Consider the following 21,397-nt stretch of genomic DNA (forward strand, 5'->3'; position numbering starts at 1 on the left):
GTGTCTTATTCAGAGTTGCAAATTGAACAAAGAATCCCTGTTCCTATTGTGTCAGTCTCTTCTGTAGGGAACGCTCTTCCCACAAATCCAACCTTGAGTTTATGAAAAGTTGGCACGTCAGCATAAGATATGGCATCCTTCCACCTCCCTTCCCAGGGACCAATGCCTGCCTTAAGACATAAAGGGGACAATCTTTATTGCCATATACTTTCACTGTTTCTTTGCTTTAACCCCTAGGAGTGTACCTGTTGGACAATCAAAGGAGTTGCTCCATTCCTATGGACCTCAAATCAGAATTCAACATATATATTTTATACTAATAACATTTTATCAAAGTATTAATTAAATGTTAACTTGCTAACTTGAGACCATGGGTGGAGACATTATGTAACCTTTTAACCATTGGCTAATGTGCTATCTTGTCTTGCTGCAAAACCTGTCTCGGGGTGTGGAACTGCTACCCTGTCACTTTCCCCCGCCCATGGAAAATCTATATATTCTATTATAATCAATTGATTGACAGTGTCTCTGAGCCTAATAAGCAAGGTGACACTCCGCCAGCGCTGTGTGTAATAAACTTCTATGCTTGGCGTCTACACAGTGTGGATTTATGTCCTTCAGAAAGAAATGAAAACATTCCACTCAATGAAAGGTAGGGGAAAAAAATAACATGCTAATCTACAAACACACTAACATTTCTAACCTGAAATTACCATTCTTTGACTCAAGTAGAGGGTGCCATTCATGTATACAGCACATGAGAAGAAAATGATGACTGTTCTTTGCCAATACTGCATTTCTCTAACGCTGCCCTTTTGCATTTCAGATATATAGAGCAAAATTCTAACACCTGGGAGAACCCCTCACTTGAATCAATTGAATGTGGCCAGACTTTTTGCAGGCTTCAGTTGCGCACACAAAGTAGGCCAGACAGAGCCCCCTTTAAAAATGAAGTCAGCACAAATTAAACTATTAAATCCCCCTTTTCCATACAACTGGATAGCGAGGGTCTCAGTTCTTGAGACTGAAATGGAGCTGAATGACTCCTTTCAAGAATCTCATTACCATGGAGTTTGAAAATACTGATTTCCCATGGATGGGTGTGTGAAATGCAAAAATTGCCACCAAGTGCATTCTCAACTAATTAAGTGAAAAATCAGAAACCTGAAGGTGTAAAAGGTACTCCGAGTTGTTCTGGATACAAACCATTTTCGGTTGAACTCCCCAGGCTAACAACCACATCGAGAACCCCTTCTGTTTGGCCAAATAGGCCACTCTGATGGAGGGCTTTATATTATTAAGCAAGATTTGCCGGACCACTTCTGAAAATCATTCCCCTCCTCCTCTAATCATCCAGTATCCTCGCTTCTCTCGTTATGATTCATGAGTGGCTGAGAGAGCATTCCTACAATTTAGCTGGGTGTGAATCTCCACATGCTGATGGCTGAGTGATCACAGCCCCTGGAAGGGTTTGCTGTTTGTCACTGGCATTGCACTGAGAGAGACAGCCCAGGCTGGAGAGTTTAAGGGATACAGCAGTCCCATATTTCCAGTTGTACCCCGGGGATCCCATCACAAGTACTGAATGGATTTTGTAGGCACACATCTGGCAGAAAAATCTGTGACACCAATTCTTCATTATTTACTACTATTTTAGTTTTGTTTAAATCAAAAAGGTATTTAAAACAAATATACAGTCAAAATGGATTGTATATCAAATTATTCTCCATTAGAGCAGCAGTACTGTACTTACTGAGGCAGCAATGAATCTCTAATGAGACACAGAAGCTTGTTGTTTGAGTCAAGGCTCTCCTCTTTCTCCTCAGCCATGACCTCGTGGCTCACAAGCAGTGATGTGGTTTCTGAAAGCAACCGCAAGCTGAAGAGTCTCCATTCCACTTGAAAATAAATGTGCCAAGAATGTGACCACACTGAAGTCTAATTAAAACAAAATGTGGAATTCATGGAAATTTTAGTTGATGTGGCCATGTACTTACCATTCTGACTACGGACCAAAGAAACTAAGGGTGGGAGGATATAGTCCACAACCTAAAACAGAGCATTAAAAAGATCTGGTTTAGATCATTCAAAAAGAAAAAATAGAACTCAGAGATATATACATAATCTGTTTATTCCACTGCTAGACTCTTTAATCAAAGGGATGAACAATCATGGAAATCCATCCATAATCACACTTATTAGGCCATCAAGTTCACTTTGCTCTAATAAATCACTATAAAGTCATAGATGACAACATGTGTATATCAAAACCAGTAGTATCAATGTTGGCACAATTTACTGAGAATTCTTTTTAGTTTAAAAAGCAGAATTTGGTGCTGATGTTGGTAATTTTATTTTAGCTTCTTTAATATCTAAGTGTATTAATCCCCATGCTCCAGTCCATAAACTAATCATCAAATGGGATTAGGAAGAAATTTCCTCCAGTGATAGTTAAGGTACATTGTGCAAGTTTCACACCCTCCACACTGAAGCATTCATCATCAATTTCAGAGAAAGGATATTTCAACTAGATAAACCATTGGTTCTTTCCAGTACAGTCATCCAAAGGGTCCCATTAAGATTCAGATTTAGAGACTGAAGTCTTGAATTTTGAAAAAAATTACTCCAATAAAATGTTTCTATATTCCCTAGAGTCACTGAGCAATATATTCCAGTCTGATATATCAAGTCCCCTCTTTAGTGGAATGACAGCTTATTTTCATCCTCAATTTTATGCAAATTCAGCCTTCTAACAAGCAAAAAAAAAGTTATTGGGAATGGAAAACTCAACAGGAGCAGAGATGAAAATCATCAGAAGCAACAATACAGCAAACTGATTTTGAGCATCCAGGGCAAGTCACAGATCCTAAAACTGAGAAGTTAATATTACTAGTTAATCATCATTTCAGTAAACTACACAAATCAAATAATGAAGAACTTTCAGGATAATACCACCACACAAAAAAATCTAGTAGAAAAAAAATGATTTGAGCATGCTACCACAAGATGGGCTTCTCGATTGCTCTGAACAGAATGTAAGATATGATGTTTTAAAAAATATATATTTGTGGCTAGCTTCTTAGTTAGTATAAATCAGTTTAGTTCCACTGAATTTATTTGAATGTTACCAAAATGGCATATTACAATGGTTAACAATTTTTTGTTTGGAGAAGAGTCATTTCATTTCATAAAGTACTCAAAGTCTTAATAATGTATAAGGTGCATTTTTCAATACTTCATCGTTATGAAATCTTTCATAGCCTTTACAATACATATATAATAGAATCAGTAATGAAATGACTTAGCACTCCAATAGCTCCTTTCAATAGAGGACTTTAAAATGCTTTACAAATGCTAACTAAGCAAGTCTCAAAACAGACCTGTGAGATGTGTAAGAGTGTATGGGATCACTTTTTCCACCACTTAACACAGCTGCTTTTAGTTGAAAGAATATATTTCATTTGGTCAATTCAGATCCTAGTTTAGGAATGCTCCTGGATTCCTTGCTGATGCTACTTCTCACATAGAAAGCATTACTCACAGATGCGGCTATCATCTCTGGCTGGCTAGGAAACACCATCATATTATGGCAGACAATAACCTGGTCTCAGTTATACATGTTTTCACCACCTCCTGTCTGGACTACACCAATGCAACACACATCAGCCATTAGGAAACTCCATCTACTATAGAATGTTATAATGTGTCTCCTCAGCAACACAGGCTAATGTGACCCTACCAAACCTGTTTCCTCTACTCTGTACCCTGTCTTCCCATAGAATATTCAGTCAAATTCAATGTCTTGGTCCTTATCTTCATGGTGCTCTATTGCCTGGGTGCAGCATATCTAAAAAAAGAGAAAAGCCTAAAGATCCAGGATGAAGCTCACAGTTGACAACTTTCCCCCTCAGTCACAACAGAACTTTCAACCATAAGTGTAAAGTTCATCTGTGCCAGACACAGAGCTTTCTTGGGGGCCAGTTCAAGAGCATGGAATGAACTCCCCCAGGAATTACGCACTACCACCACCTTCCCACCATCACCAACAAAATATACCGACCAAAAGAAAACACTACACTGCATGCACAAATCCCCAATAGGGTGAGAATGAGAGGAAGAACAAACCATATATGACAGATGACAAACACACCTTGTAATATGCTACTGGAAGGTGCCCAGATACTAAAATGATGAAGACATTATAAGAACTTATATGCAATAGACAAGACTGGATTCCTACACCTCAGGCAGGAGAAAAGGTTAGTCAGTCTTCCATCATATAGTAGGGAGGGGAATACTTGTAATATTGTGGAACATGAAGGGGACAGACAGCTTTGCTTCCTAAGAGCTCATCTACTCTTTTCCACATACGTATGAGGAAAGGGAGTCTATGCACATGTAGAGGGGAAGGGTGCAGAAACGGAGGTGTGCTGCCACGATAGCATGCTCCCTTTCCCCCTATGCGGGGGCTTCTTGGGGTTCCAGTTCCAAAGCTTTGCAGGGTACAAAAACTGATGCATTATCCCCTCTTCCTCCTTTACAAAACTTGCAGACAGAACATGTAGTAAGACAGGGGTCTCAAACATGCGGCCCGCGGGCCGCATGTGGCCCGCGGAGCTTTTCCCTGTGGCCCGCGGAGCTCCCCAGGGCCGCCCAGAGGGGGGGGGCAAAGGGGGCAATTTGCCCCGGGCCCCGCAGGGGCCCCCAAGAGAAAGCGAGGCTCCCGCCTCGCCTCTCCTGGAGCCTCGGTGCATAGGCGCCGAGTCTCCGTCAGCGCTGAGCCGCCCGATCAAGCCACGGGGAGGGGCGGGGCTGGGAGCTCTGGGCTGAGCTGCGCCGGCGTGGAGCTCACAGCCCCGCCTCACCACGCGGCTCTGAGCGGGACGAGCTCAGGCCTCGCCGAGACGCGCTCGGGTAAGGGGGAGGGAGAAGCGGAGCTGCCGGGCCGGGCCGGGCCTGGGTGTGAAGCGGACCCGCCGGGCCGGGCCGGGGCGGGGGGGGGGACAGGGAACCGAGCCCCACCGGGCCGGGCCGGGGGTGGGGGAGGGAAGCGAGACCCGCCGGGCCGGGCCAGGCCGGGTGGGAAGGGAGCGAGACCCGCCGGGCCGGGCCGGGCCGGGGTGGGGGAGGGAAGCGGGACCGGCCGGGGTGGGTGGGAAGCGGGACCGGCCGGGGTGGGGAAAAGAGGGACCCGCCGCCGCCGAAGCGCAGCCCGGTCTTCGGCGGTGGGGGGCCCCTTCTGTTCCGGGACCCGCCGCCTAAGTGCCCCGCCGCCAAGCCACCAAACAGCTGTTGGTGGCGCTTAGCACTTTCCAGGAGGGAGGGGGGAGGAGCGGGGAGCCGCGCGCTTAGGGGAGGAGGTGGAGAAGAGACAGGGCAGGGGCGGGGCCTCATGGAAGGGGTGGATTGGGGGTGGGGCCAGGGGCAGCAAGGGGGCGTGTCAGTGATGCGACCCTCGGGCCAATGCACTAGTCCTCATGCGGCCCTCGGGGTCATTTGAGTTTGAGACCCCTGTAGTAAGATATACTGCTTCCTTCCTATGCTGTGCAAGCCTCTGAAAGAGTGAAGGGATGGACAGATACTTGGGCACCTGAGGTCAGGATTTCTCCTGACAGAGTGACCCCTGCAGAAGCCAGAGGGCCAGTGATAGCTTGATAGCAGGGTCTCTGGTGGCTCATTGTGAGGTTTAGGGAGAGGTAGGATCCCTCGCCTATTCTGTGGACATACAGGGAAACAAATCCCTGACATGCAAGAATCAAATAGAAATTAAGCAATTTCAGGGAGTATCTATTCCCCTGTGTGGATTAGTCCCATATACAAAGTACTAGGCCAATAGGTAGATAAGAAGATTTTTCTTTTTGTTTAAAAGAAATGTTCTTGTTTGATATACTCTGTATACACGGACCAAGGAGTCTGTGTACAAAGGTACAGAATACACCTGAAAAATTCAGTGCTCAAAAAATATTAAAGACTCTGTTGATTAGCAACATTATGGGTACATCTACACTTCAAACCGGGATTCCCAGCTTGAGGAGACATACTCATGCTAGCTTTCACTGAGCTAATATACAAAAATAGAATGTAGCTGCAGCAGTGCAAGCGGGGTAGCTGTCCTTAGTACGTGCCCGGGGGCTTGGACAGGTACATACTCAGAGCAGCTAACTCTTCCTGCAGTTTGCGCTGCTCTGGCTGCATTCTATTTTTAACATGCTAGCTCAATGTCTCCTCAATTTGGCAATCCCACCCTCAGTTCGAAGCATAGACATACCCTTTGTTAACAACATTCAAACTCCCTAAGCATCACAAACGGTCTTAAAATAAAAAGCGCTATTTACAGAGACAGAATAATGATGAACTGATCACTCCACATAGAAATTGTTCTGTACTGGCCTTCATTTGATTAATTCCAAGTAATTCCCCATTTATTCTAACCCTACTAACAATACATGTTCCTTCACTTTTAGAAATAAAACTCTTCAACTAACAACTTGAATTTGATCATATTGTATTGTCACCATGTCCACAGCAACTGAATATGGTGCTTGAAAGTCAACCTACTGTTGCCGGTCAGTCCAAAGCATTCATAACATCATTATTTTTAAACTTTATTAACCTTTTTTAAAATGAAGATAAACACCATGTTTTCTTCATTTGCTATTGGGAACTAAAACAATTTCAGTGTTGCTGTTATGGAGCAAATGTTATGCACCACTCAAGAAGGCTTTAGCTTATTTTTTTATTCATGACACACTGATGGTAGGCAACTTTGTCTAAAGGAACTATGCTAACCTCTGGGACCTATCGAAGATACACACTTCTGGCTAGTAAAAGGATATCCTATTAACCACTTTTATATTTAAAGTATTGATCTGGAACTGTGAACATGTCTTGCTTCAACTTTTCAAAAAAGCATTAAGTTCCTTTGGGTGCTGGCATTTATATTCATAGATTCCAGTCATGCCCAACCTGCAGCAATTAAAAGATATCCCTTGAGTAAAAGTATTTCTAAAAATATTTTTGCATGCATCATGTAAAATGGAGTAGCACTTTCCTCTACAGTAATGGTAAGCTGTACCTTACAAAATAATTAGCACACTAGACCCTGCAAATGGTAAACTAATTACAGTTCACACAATTAGCAGCAGACGTGGTTACAGACAATCAGTTATGATGGACAAACAGATCTCTTCAACCTAGCACACTAAATTCAGGGCACTTTTCCCATATATGGGGTTTGAATGGCCATTTGTTGGACACCAGTATTGGTCTGGAGAAAGAGAAAACTTATTGATGGAAATGAAGCAGGCAAGTGACAGATTATTTTCTCAAAACTAATTGTTCATAAGCAATGGAAGTAGTTATTTTCAGTTAATAAATATTTTTTTAAAAAGACATCCATTTGAAAACTGGGAAAGGATTCTGTCTGTATACAGAAGTACCATATTTCATAAACTTTAACAAGCATTTGGGTGGACGCAAAAATTAGTTCTGGTTATTGACAGTGATTGTTTGGATAAAGTAAACACTACCACAAAACTTTGCAAAATACCTGAATAAAAACTGAATATTTTTTAAAGTGAAAAAAGTTTGGTTAAATTAAAAAAAAAAAAACACCCACATGACTTTGCCCTTTCTTAGGCTGGAACTAAAATGGATTCTTGCAGCATATTTGATCTACACAGAGCTAGGAAACAAATGAAGAGTCTGTCTACATGTCAAGTTACTGCACAGCAAACCAGCTTGCAGTTTGGTGGACATTGCTACAGCACAGTGAAAGTACAGCTTAGTGATAATTTTGAAGTGAAGTGGGATAGTCACTCCTCACTTTTTGTCACAATATGTATATTAAAAAGGCACCTGCCTTCTTGCTGCAATTTATTTCAGAAAAAACAGACCTTATAATTTAATATAATGCACTGACAGAAGGTACTGAAATTTCAGTTAACATTTTGAAAGAAACATGCATCACTTTTATGGAGGTCACACTAAAGACACACTAAAAAGCACAGAACCATTATCTTAAACAGTAGTTGCTCTTGGAATGGTGTCTAACAATGAATTTACATGCTGTTAAGCATCTGAGATAACATTCACTTGAAGTCACTCCAGATCTCTATTTAACTTCCGCTTCAAGAACAGCTTCTGCAATTCTGCTTACAGTGAATTGAGTTGACTTAAAAATAAATTGTATATCCCTGTTCCACTTCCCTTAACCTCTATCTACTTATCTATCTGATTCTGAACTCCTAGTAGGGAGGACCAGACTTTCTTGACTGTTTGGCAAACACCCAGTATATTGTGGGTTGCTTACTGTACACTATTCAAAACCAACAACAAACAACAACAACTTTTACTTTTAGAGGTGGCTCTCTTCAGGTCGTGGTTAAGGCATACTGGCAGAACAAAGTGGGGAAACTTCCACAGATGTTCAGTGCTGTTCTTGTTCTGTGGCTCAAGTGGTCAATCCAGTTCTTTTCACATACAAAATCATTTTAAAAACAGATACATTTCCAGAGCTAATTTTGGACAAAATATCTGACTCTTTTTGCACCTCTTCAACTGATTGGACATAATAAATTGGACCTAAACATTTCTGTTCACCTTTTAAATTTAGATCTTCCTATAAATGAACAAATCTTTTTCAATCAAAAAATAATTAAAACTTTTTTCTATTTTCTGACCATACGTATTTTAAGTCATGACCCTAATAACTACTGACTACTTGAAACATTCTGTTTATTAGTGGGAATTCAGACAGTATGTATGCAATTGTTTCATGTGCTGTCAGGACTTACTGTTGAGTGGTGGAGGGTCAACAAGACTGGATGCTGTGTTATTACTTCGAATGCTGATAAAGTGGTCTTAATTAGTTCTTCTGATGCAGCTTGACCTGTTCATAAAAGAATAATTGTTTTTCATTATAACATGCTACAGTAAGAATCATAGGTGCCAGAACTAGGGGTACTGGGGATGCTGCCACACCTGTGGCTTGAAGTGGTTTCCATCATTCCATTTGGTTCAATGGCTCTCAGCACCCCCACTATACACATTGTTCCAGCACCACTGGTAAGAATACATCCATATAAAGATATGGGAATGCCATAGATGAACTTACCTATTGCTCCATCTAAGTTAGTTTCTCCTGAATCTATTGATTTGATAAAATTCTGTAGGAAAAAAAAATTCAATATACATATTCAAAACGAGTTTAGAAACAAAGAGTAACAAATGTTTTACACACACACACACACACACACACACCCACCCCTCTCGGAGCATCCTCATTAAAACTATGCTATCCTGAACCATATTTAATATTTTTCATATATGAAAGTTGAATGCATTTGTATTCTAGTTTTCATAACAATTTTGCAGTTCTGTAAAGGTGCTGCATACTCAAAAGTACTATACAACAAGGCCCATTAACTCGACTAATGTCAAGAAGTTTCCAGATAAATATGAAGCAATTAAATAGTGTACTTTATTAGTAACAGAGCCTGCATTTTCTAAGAAGAGACTTTGAACTTTCCTGGATACTGCTATGTTAAAATAGCTCATGAAAAAGACCAAAGACCCTCTGGAAAATGTAATTTTCTGTAATTTGTGCCATCTTTTTGATCTCCACACATAGTACATATTGTATGGATGCACTTGCATGCCGGAGTACATAGAGAAAGGCATACTTTATAACCTAAATAAATCATCATTCTGAGGAACAGTGAGAATAAAATATTAATGATTTGGGATAAGTAAATATGATACAATTATTCCCACTGTTCTTGGGCTATTTAATTCATTTCCTCTCTTCTGATTTCACTTTTATGCATGTATATATCTTTCATTGGGGATGCAAAGGACATGCTATTGATGCTTACTTGCCACAGAAGGAATAATTCTTAGCAGAATTTAATACACTATTACTTATATTTATCAAGTCAGAGTTTTATTGCACAGACAAGGTACTGCTTTGGCATCATCTTTCTGACCTTCAAGTTATACACCTCATTTCTATACAGTATTACGGTAAAAGCTATACAATACTTTCATAGAACTTTCAATTTATGTCCTGAGGATGTCAATGATAAATTGTATTACTATAACATTGTTAGAAGTGCATCCAGAACATACTACCTTTTCCCTAATACCTAAGAAATGCATACAGGAGTTTTCTAGCTACAATAACAGCATTATAGCTTTGTTTTTAAACTATTACAGAGCAGGTCATAGAAGAATGTTTACTTACCTTAAAGTAACTGTGATCCTTTGAGATACTGTCAAGTGGATCCCACTGTAAATGCACATGTGAGATTTTTTTTTTTTTTAATAAGCAGTGTCCATTAGGAGTGACAGTCTGAATGGTTTACTCATGTCAATGTACAGAGTCCTGGCTACATCTAGGGTGTGTAATTTCTTTTCTCCCAGTGCCAAATGAGGTTTCAGGAAGAAGAAATGCAAGCTGATGGATTAGTTCAGATGAAATTCTAAGACCACTTTGGAGGTGAATTTCAGGTAAGGTCTTAGCACCACCTTGTCCCTATGGAACGTCATTTGGGGAGGTTTAGCCATAAACACCTGAAGCTCACTCACTCTTCTGGCTGGAGTGAGAGAGACTAGGAGGTTCACCCTCCCAGTGAGGTGATGTACGGAGCATTCTGAAAAAGACTCCATGAGTCTAAGGACGACTATATTGAGGTCACAGGCAGGAATTAGTTCTTTGACTGGTGGGCATGTAGTAGCCCTTTAAGAAATTTCAGTAGCATAGGGTGAGATGATTAGGGCTGGGCAGGAAACGGGTTTCCCATCCTGAGAGAATTTTTGAGATTTCAAATTTTTTCCCATCTCACTTCAATCCAAAAATTTTGATTTGGATCAATCAAATGTTCATTTCAATTTCAACCTCCCCACACCCTTTTTTTAAGTTCAAATTTCTAAAATTTCAAAACAAAAAAAAGTTGTTTTGACTGGAAAAATGGAAACTTTTCATTTAAAATATGCTGAAATATCCCATTTCAATTATTTCAAAACTTCTTCCCCCGAAATTTGAGTCAGGATATTTGTCAAAACTTGCCTCAGTTCAGTTTAGGTTTCAACAAATAAATCATTTTTTCCTAAAAATGTAAATAAAAAAATTCCTGACCAACTAGAGAGGAGAAAGATGGGTGAGAAGCTAAATTTGCTGAGAGGCTGACTTTACTAGATTTGAGCAGAAGACCAGCCTGCAAAGGGTGTCAAGGATCTTCGGTAATGAGATCTGGAGTTTTTGGACTGCCTGTTTCAAGAACTTCTTCCATTTTGAAGAATACGTTATCTAGAAGATGTTATTTTGTTTTGAAACAGGATTTCCTGGACCTGTAGGGAGCAGGCATTATCTGTTACTGAGCCATCCAACAGCCACACCATGAGTGCAGTGACAATGGTTCTGGATGGAGTAACTGGCCATGGTTTGGTGAGACAAGTTCCAGGTAGCGTGGGAGTTGGATTGGAGGTTGGACATCTGCAGTAGATCAGTCAGCCAATAAAGAGCCACTAGAATGATTGTGGGACTCACCCTGGGAATCAGGGGAAATTATGCAAAGGCATACAAACAAGCCTCTATTCCACTGAAGGAGGAAGGCATCTGGTAATGAATCTGGACTCAGGCATCTTCTAGAACAAAAAAGTTATGACATTTTGCATTACCATTGGGGCAGAAAAATCTATTGTGGGGAATCTCCACTAATGGAATATTGGTTCTTTAATGCATTTGTGCAAGGGCCATTCATGGCTGGTCACAGACTGCTTGCTCAGGAAGCCTGCTAACTTGTTGCTGAATCCTGATGTTGCCCTGTTCTGACGACACCAATTTCAGAAGTTGATGACTTACAGGCAGAAGGGCAAAGAGCAGGTGCCCTCTTGCTTGTTCATGTAGTGCATGGCTGTCGTGTTGTCTGTGAAAATCTACAATGAAGGAATTATGAAGGACATGAGGTGGCACAGGGCACATGTGCAGCCTTAACAGACACTGCTATTAAAAAAAACCCTCAGTCTTGAGTGCACAGAGCACGTGTCCCTAGAGTGGGATCCACACTGACACATACTTAAAGAACAATTATTAGACCTCCAAAATACATTAATTTTCTATGAAAAAGGCAATTTAGCATTATGTCTGCCTGTTCATTTGAAGAAAGCTACTACCTTTCATCTAATTTTTTTACAGAGAGGGTTTTGTTTATCTGTAACAAACTAACATCTGACCATTTTGGAAAATCCATAATCTGTGCTGCTTTTGCACTGACTGAATTGTGTCAATTGGTACACACCAGTCTGTTCTGAATGGCTCTCCAGGATATCATTAACCATCCTCATGTTGTGTTTAACTGAAGAGGGACAGTAGGCAAATCAAGTCCAGTGCCAAAATTCCTACTTTAAAGTCGACATAGCTTGATCCTTGCCATCCATAATCTCTGCCAGTAGGTGGTCAGGTGCAGAAGCTCTAGGCTTATCCTGTCTGATGGGAGAAGAGTCTGAAGAGCAAGTTACTCACCCTGTGCAGTAACTGTGGTTCTTCAAGATGTGTCCCCGGGGCTGCCCGGGGGGGGACCCAAGTGGGGCAATTTGCCCCAGGCCCCGGGCCCCATAGGGGCCCCCACAAGAGTATAGTATTCTATAGTATTGCAACTATTTTTTATGGAAGGGGCCCCCAAAATTGCTTTGCCCCAGGCCCCCTGAATCCTCTGAGCGGCCCTGTGTGTCCCCCCAATGAGTGCTCCACTCTAGGTATGCTTGCACCCCCATCATCTCAGGTCAGAGATCTTAGGTAGCAGTGTCCATTCAGCCCGCCCATGCACTCTCTCCATCTCATGCCCTGCATCAGAGCTATATAGTGCTGAATGGGTGAACTGCCCTGTTCCTTCTCTAACTTAGAGCTCACTGGACAGAACTCTAAAGCAGAGGGGAGGAGGGGAAGTAGTGGAGAACCCATAGAGACATACATCCCGAAGAACCACAGTTACTGCACTGGGTAAGTAACCTTCTCTTCAAGTAGTGTCCCTATGGGTGTTCCATTCTAGGTCTCTGCAGCAGTACTCCTATGGGAAGTATGGGGCTTCAGTATAGAGTCTAGAATTGCAGATAAGACATTGGAACCAAATATGGCATTGGACGCTGAGTCATGAGTGACTGCATAATGTTCAGCAAATGCATGAGCAGATGTCCAAGTCGCGGCTCTGCGTACTTCTACAACAGGAACATTTTAGATAAAGGCTATGGAAGTAGAGAGGGATCCCGTGGAGTGATTTCATATTTTAGAAGGATGTTGAAGATTGTGAGACCAATAGCAGTAGTAATGCAGCTTGATATCCAGCTAGAGACTCTTTGTTTGGAGACCGAGGATCCCTTAGAACTATCCACAATGGAGAGAAATAGTCTGGGAGATTTCCTGAAGGTCATAGTCCTATCTAAATAAAAGGCTAGTCTTCTCCTTACAGTGAGTGTGTGCAATGTTGCATCTCTTCTTTCTTGGTGCGGTTTCAGAAAAAACTGGGAAGTGGATAAGTTGGTTTATGTGGAAGTACATATTTTCAGTAGGAAGTTGGGGTGCAGTCATAATGTGACCTTGCCTTTAAAAAATACAGTAAAAAGGGGGGTATGCCATTAGAGCCCCTTCTCTCTCCTATTCTTCAGGCAGTTTTCACAGAAATGTTGAAGGGAGCAGTGGCCATGGGTTCAAAGGGAGATCTTGTTAGACACCGGAAGACAAAATTGAGGTCCCATGTCAGTGTGGGGCATCTGATTTGTGAAAAGAGATTACCTAGACCTTTGAGGAACCCTCTGGTTGTGGGATGAGCAAAAACAGAATAACCCTCTATCTGATGAGGGAAGGCCGTGACAGCAACAAAGTGCACCTTGACGGAGCTTAGAGATAATCCTGACTTTTTTAGTTCTAGGTTGAAATGCATACAGGAGACCTCTGTTCCAATGTGAAGTATTGCATGGCTTATTACAAAGGTGCCCACCACCATGTGTCCCAGTAGCTAGAGACAGTCTGATGGCTGACCTGGACTGTTAAGACTAAATTGATCAGAGTGTTGAATCCGTGCAAAGGGAGGAATGTTTTGGCTTCTACTACATTGAAGTAGGCTTCTATGAACTCCAGATGTACTGAGTTAATGCGGACTTTTGGATATTTAATTGTAGTCCCAGTCAGAGAAATAGGTCCATGACTTTTTGTGTGACCATCAAACCCTTGTTGAAGGAGCGTGCCTTGAGAAGGTAATCGTCTAAGCATGGAAAGATCAGAATTCCTTGTTTGCAAAGATGTACTGCTACCACAGAAAGGACCTTTGAGAACATTTGGGGTGCAGAAGGTAGGCCAAATGAGAGCATTGTATTAAAAGCGATCAAACCCAGAGTAGATCAGAGAAACCTTCTGTGGGATGGCTGGATTACAATATGGAATTAAGCAACCTTCAGGTCAAGAGCTGAGAACCAGTCTCCTTGGTCAAGAGATGGAATTATTGCTGTGAGAATTACCATTTTGAATCGCTGAACCTTCACAAATCTGTTGCGTGATCTTAGATCGAGAATAGGTCTAACTGCTGGGTTTTTTTCAGTACCAGAAAATACTTGGAGTAGAATTTCCTCCCTCTGTATTGTGTGGGAACTGATTCTACAGCATCCAGGTTCAAGAGCGAGTCAATTTTTGGTTGTAAAATATGCTCATGAGAAGGGTGCCTGAAAAGGGAAGGACGGGGGAGAAGAGAGGTAGGTAGGTAAAATGGATAGAATATCCTGTAGAAATTGTCTCCAACACCCATTTGTCCATAGTTATGTGCTCCCAGCTTTGACGAAAAAGAGCAAGGTGGTTGCCGAAGAGAGAGACACATGCAGATTGTTGCAACAGATAAGGATGGGAGTGGTAATTTGGGCCCTTGACCAACCTACCAAAATTGATGTTTAGATATAGAGGATTATGAAGTGAATGCTTGTGGGGCACTTGGTGTATTCTTCTGCAATCTCTTGTGCTGGGTTTCATAAGGCCTCAGGAGGATGGGGCAGGGGGGACGGACTTGAGTAGGCTGTAATCTCTGTACCATCTGGGACTTACTGAATCTTTTTTTGTGTGCAGGCATGTAAATTCCTAACAAGCACAAGGTGACTCTAGAATCTTTTGATGTGTGGAGGGATTCATCAGTTTTCTTGATGAACAACTTTGATCCTTCAAATGGAAGGACCTCCACTGTAGGCTGGATTTCCTTTGAAAAGCCAGATAGCTGAAGTCAGGAAGCCCTCCTCATGACCACCATTGTGGAGATAGAACGAGTAGCTGTGTCAGAAGTGGCTAGAGAGGCCTGCAAAGATGTACTTGCAAGGAGTTGGCCTTCAGCAGTAATCATCTGACATTGCTCCCTCTGGTCTGCTGGAAGGTTGTCAGTAAAGGTATTCAGTTTGGAGTAGTTAATATATTATATACTTTGCCATGAGAGTTTGGTAAGTGGCTACCCTAAGTCATAGAATAGCAGATGATATGATTTTTTCACCCAAATAAATCAAGACATTTAAAATCCTTGTCATATGGCACTGATTTAGCATGGTGCTGTCTGTCATGTACATTTACAGCACTGATGACAAGGGAGTTTGGGGATGGGTATGAAAATGAAAAGCCTGAGCCCTTGGAGGGAACATAGTATTTTTTCCCCGCTCTTACAGGTGAGAGGTATTGTTGCTGGGGTATGCCATATTATTTTTGCTGAGTGCAGCAAGGCCTTGCAATGTGGAGAGATGAGAATGTGTGCAGGATGTCAAGTAGCTTGTGTTGTGACTCCTTAACCTCTTCTAGCAGAATTTTTAAGAAGTTCGCTAGCCTTCTAATAAAGTCTTGAAACTGTTTGAAATTGCATGCCAAAGTTGGTGGAGGAACCAGTAACCATGGTAGAGGAGTAGATTTAAGTGTGCCTGAAATACGGTTGGTGGAACTAAGTTGTACATTGATCGTCCTTGTGTGAGATGAGCAAGCCCATACTGGAGTGCAGCACTCTGCAGCTGAATAACAGAGTGCCAAGGCTGAAGTGCGTACCATTCGGATATGCGTACCAAGTCGTTCTGGCTAGTTTTCCAAGCAAGTTGTTGCATGTTTTGACCTTAGTTGCTGTTTTTGTAAGATGGTCACAACATGTGAGAGTTCTATTTAATGTGATGCCTACATAGACTGTATGTGAATCATGCTTTATTTGCTAAACACTGAGAACTATATTCAGCTCTTTGCTCATTTGTGCATGATCTAAGTGGAAGACACCCAACACACTTGACATCAGGCACCTCCAGCAATAATTGGCCATAGCCACCATACATGCATTCAAATCACTCAAGTATGTCAAAGAAGTGCAACTGAGTGCCGAGGCATATGTCGTCTGCATAAAACTCACAAGATCCGGTATATGGTAGATTATTCAAACATAAGTCGAACAACATCTGAGATAATACTGAGCCTTGTGGGAAGCTGCTCTGGGGCCTCCAAGCACTTGTTCTTGTAAGGCCACTGATGTGGTGCAAAAGACATGGATGTGGGCACCCCAGGGCCAGGGGTGGCTCTAGACATTTCGCTGCCCCAAGCACGGCAGCATGCCGCGGGGGGCGCTCTGCTGGTCGCCGGTCCCGTGGCTCCGGTGGACCTCCCGCAGGCGTGCCTGCAGAGGGTCTGCTGGTCCCGCAGCTCCACTGAAGCTGCCGGACCAGCGGACCCTCTGCAGACACACCTGCGGGAGGTCCACGGAGCCCTGCCTGCCACCCTCCCAGCGACTGGCAGAGTGCCCCCCGCGGCATGCTGCCCCAAGCACACGCTTGGCGTGCTGGGGCCTGGAACCGCCCCTGCCAAGGGCATCCATACCAACTGGGTGGGCTGTCTCTCTCAAGACAGTAAGCTGGTTTTGCAGTGGTGGAAAGCTCCCTAACAGTGGAAAGGAGAGCCTTGGACAGAAATGTGAGAAACTGATGAGAAATAGTCATCATTGTCCTCCTCTTCATCAGTTCGCAGAGGTGGAGCAGTTATGGAACCTATGGGAGACTGTCAGTACTGCATGTCTCTCAGGCATTTCTGAAACCACCGAGCCCCTGGAAAAGCAAAATTCCTATGGTACCGGGATGGTGGGCAGTACTTCTGAAGTAAGATGAGCAGAAGTGACTGATGTAGAAGGTGCTGATGGTACTGGAGGTCTCTTACGCTTATGAATGACCAGTAGGTGTTGGTCTGGCCTTCTGCAGAGCCGAAGTACTAGGTACCGAGGCTCTAGAGGATGCTGTCAGTACTGATTTTAAAGCTGTTTTCTCTCTTAGCATTCCATTCACCCGACAGTAGCAATCTTCCAGGGCCCAAACTCTTCGAGTCCTTAGGCTTTCTGGCAATGACAATACCTGAGGAACTTGCAGCCTCATAGGTACTGAGCTGGAGATCGGCGGGTGCCAAGGTGGTCGACCTGGCCGGGGATAGTCTCTTACTGGTAGATTCTCTACCCAAGGGACATAAAGTCTGCTTTCTGGTGGCTTTTTGAGAGGAATCCAGGGATTTCCTTTTCAAAGCCATGGGGGAATGTCATGCCAAAGAAGTTGATGGAGTAGGCCTTCTCAAGGACCGTTGTACAAGGAGGGTCCCTGGGCTGGGGTCAGAACTCTCCATCATAAACAGACACAATTTTAGTTCATGGTTCTTTCTGGCCCTTTACTTTAATTTAAGGCAGAAATAACACTTTTGAGGGACGTGTAACTCCCGAGACAGCGTATACAGCATGAATATCCGTCACTGACTGGGATAGCCTCTTGACAGGAAAGGCAATGTTTAAACCCAGGGGAGCCAGATATACACTTTTCAGGCTCCTCACAGGAAACAACCAAGAAAAAAAATTGTGGATGCTATTCTAATAAGAAAAAATATATATAAACTCCTAAAAAAAAAAAGAAAGAAAGAAAAAGGGAGTACTAGAACTAATGGAAACTCTATGAACTAATTATCTCGAACAAGAGGAAAAAAATACAAGTGAGGTAATCTCAATTCAGATGATGCTGAAGTGGTTGAGAAGGAACTGAGGGCGGTTTGCCTGCACAGCGCTATATAACCCTGTTGCAGGGCATGAAATGGGAGAATGTATGCGTGGGCCAAACAGACACTGCTACCTAAAATCTCTGATCAGAGACTGTTCTAAAAACAGTCTTTATGAACGCTATCTTTTCAACCACAGACAGGTGCGGCTACATCAAACTCTAAGGAACAAGAAAAAGTGAAACAGTAATTTAACCAGTCTGCAGTGAGAGCTTTTGCAATCTACCATGTGAATAAATCACTAATTTAAGCACTTTGAAAATGTGTCCTTCAAAATATTTTGTTTGATCATGAAGTGCAACTTTTAAAATACACTTTTCTCATTTGACAGTGGCTATCAAATTCATACTAGAAACTAACAATACAATACAGAAGTACTACTTCATTTTAACTACAGTGCTCTATGGCATATTTGAAATCCAGTACAGTTTTTATTGTTAATGTCAAAGCTAGACAGCAGATGCTGAACATGACAAATGTCTTAGCTCTCTAGTTTATGCTGCTCAGCATTTCATCAACTAAATATAGTGCAAATGTACTGGCAAGGAGAAAATGATAACATAATTCATATGGGTCATATCCTTAAACTAGAAAAAGCATGTGTCTTATTAACTATGACTGAACTGAAACAGGGTATTATAGTTTATCTTTTATAGCACTCAGGAAATTATGCATTTATCAGAAATTATACAGTATGCAGAGCGGTACACTCAGTTATATTATATGAAACTTCTAAATTATCTTTTTCATTATTTGAATAACCTTCATGACATTTGATCTTAAAAACTGTTTCTATGGAGAAAGCCATTGTATTAGGTTTTTGTCTTTTAAGCAAATATACTATTGGAAGACCATACATTTTCTGCTAAGAAGTCAAATGTAATTTAGTAAAAATAAAAAAGTTACATAAAAAAGGCAACCTCATTTTTATTTTAACTATCCTATATATTGTATAAGATTAATTCCCAGGAGTATACACATTCTTGATATACAAAATGTTAGTATAACTGAACTTATTACTTACAAGCAAAGTTCCATAGTTAAAAAGAAACTCCTCAGTTACAATCTGGGGACGGAATACCTATTTGAACAGAGTTTTGGCATAAGAGTAAATAATTAAAAACATGATAAATGTAGCATATTTTACAACGTGTTTAAAAAAGCAGAACATTTATTTTGTTTTTATCATTAGAGTTGTCTAAACATAACTTCACAGATAGGGCTCAAGTCTTCATTCGGTCACAGAGTTGGAAATCCCACTGACTTCAGTTAATGCTGACCATGTAAAGAAGGCAGAATTTGGCCTACTCCAATTACAATCAACATAAAGTGCATTTAAGGAGTATACAGTGGTTTACATTGTTTTCTAATTAAAAAAATAATTACCTGGGATGTCACAAGGTGAAGAACTATTGGCATCATGGGAAGGCACATCTTCAGCTGTTTGGCCTGAGTTGTTGATGGATGTTTACGTCCAGAGACATTAGCGAGGGCACTAAGAATATCACCTGTAACACACAGCAAATGTGTAAGATGCAGCTCAGTCTACCTCAACATAACTGGTTTAACTAAACAAAGGGGCTACTGACATTTTTTCTCATGTAGCCTGTATGAGGTTTCCCAGGCTTAACCTGAAGAAAAACTATTTCTGATTCTTCTTACAAACTGAACTACTTAAAGAGGGTTTGATCCTGCAAAGTGCTCGGCACTCTAGACTTAATCCAAAAAAACACCTAAACGTGCTTAACTTTAAGCATGTGAGCAGTCCAAATGATTTCAGCTGATTACCTTCAAAACAACAAACAACTTAGTCTCTAATGCTTGCCAGTAAGTTGCTCTGGTTCATGTGGATTTGCAAACAGAAGATATACCTTTCTTCTCTAGATAGTAATTCAGAATGAGCGGCAAGGGGTATATCAGTTATCCTGGCTGAAAATTTTAACCATTTATTGCCAAAAATACTAACCCTTAGTTTCACAATCTCACACTAATGTGAGAAATTAATTTCTCCTTTGTACCAAACGGGTGTAAGTGACAAACAAAGGAGCTGAGGCTGATTACTATGTTTGTTCTGTTTTATGCATAAAAATGTGATAGTACGGTGGCATGCACACTACTTTTCAAGGCAAGCAACTGTCACTCAAACTTCTGCAATCACACTAACTCTGAATTCCACTCTCCCCTACAACCAGGAATAATTTCTGGTCCCTGGAAATATTTGTAAATCAAGTCTCCATCCCCTTCTGACTCCCAAGGAGTCAAATACATATCAGAATGAACCACAGGAACTTTGTGCAGTCTAGCCAAGTTTAGCAATCAAAAGTTGGAGAAGCCTATTTAGCAGCTTTCCATAAGATATTAGAAAATAGTGTTCACTGACTTCACTTTAAATCAGGGTTCCCAAACTTTTTGCCTGCATGACCCCGTTTTGAGACACTGTTTGCTGTGACCCCAGAGAGCAACAACGCAACACAGCGACCAAGGAATTAAAGGAATTTACATATCAAGTATGTTATTTAATGCTCTCTAATGTGACACATAGGCTTGCGTGTTGCAACACAGCTTCTCGAAGTCCAGCCGTGTGATAGAAATTTCATATTTAATCTATGATGTAACATCAACAGAAGATCAATATTGAGATTTGATGGACACAAGTGAGCTGAATTCCAGCTTCACACAAATATGTGCTGGTGAATGGCAACATCAATTTCAAGGCACATGTTGAGAGTGCAGGATATTCACTCTTGGCAGGGAATCAGAACTCCAGGAGAGAAAGTTGGGGATAAATTCCTCACAAGAATCCACTGCAGAAAATTTCAATGAGCTGTTTGATTTCAGCTGCTGGCAAATTCATAGCATCAGGCTTGCAATGAAAGGGGTTTTGTACCCAATCATACTTTGTCATGTCCAACTTGAGGGAAAAGGATGCAAACTTTCCTTCATCTGGTTGAAATGCTTAGCCATCATCACCTACGTGGGAGGCTGAATAATTTCATTGTCAGCCAGGAACTTGCAGCACAGACACAACGAGTTACAATGATTCTTTATTGAGTGCCAACAGTGTACTCAGGGTGGCATAAAAAGAAGATATGGGCCCTGTCTTAAGGTACTTACAAGCAACTGCAGATTCCTATCTCAGAAAAGGCTAGCACAGGCTCCTACCAGCTCAGGCAGAGAGGATGCTCTATTGATAAAGCCGCTGCCTACTGAAAAGGATCTTCTGGATTCAAGTCTCTCACCTGGATATCTGCACAGCTGGATGGTGCAAATGGATAAATGGAATCTGCAAAGCCACCTCTGCACAGCCAGCATATCCAGATCTGCTCC

At 41.7% G+C, this 21,397-nt stretch overlaps 1 protein-coding gene across 11 annotated transcripts in view; it reads right to left on the reverse strand.

Moving 5' to 3' along the window:
- The window catches only part of ULK4 (unc-51 like kinase 4), a 425,848-nt gene that overhangs the window by 261,543 nt on the left and 142,908 nt on the right, over window positions 1-21,397 (reverse strand). For all 11 annotated transcript variants that reach the window (XR_005594699.1, XM_039526400.1, XM_039526397.1 and 8 more), the window contains exons 24-29: window positions 19,457-19,578; window positions 19,095-19,151; window positions 9,116-9,167; window positions 8,796-8,890; window positions 1,998-2,049; window positions 1,754-1,898 (exon numbers count right to left, since the gene is read on the reverse strand). Coding sequence is in view for 10 of the 11 variants with exons in the window: in XM_039526400.1 (XP_039382334.1) it covers window positions 1,754-1,898; window positions 1,998-2,049; window positions 8,796-8,890; window positions 9,116-9,167; window positions 19,095-19,151; window positions 19,457-19,578 (523 nt within the window). In the remaining variant the exon portion in view is untranslated. The remainder of the gene's footprint in view (window positions 1-1,753; window positions 1,899-1,997; window positions 2,050-8,795; window positions 8,891-9,115; window positions 9,168-19,094; window positions 19,152-19,456; window positions 19,579-21,397) is intronic.

Source organism: Mauremys reevesii, linkage group 2, assembly GCF_016161935.1.
Source record: "Mauremys reevesii isolate NIE-2019 linkage group 2, ASM1616193v1, whole genome shotgun sequence".
Taxonomy (NCBI): domain Eukaryota; kingdom Metazoa; phylum Chordata; order Testudines; family Geoemydidae; genus Mauremys; species Mauremys reevesii.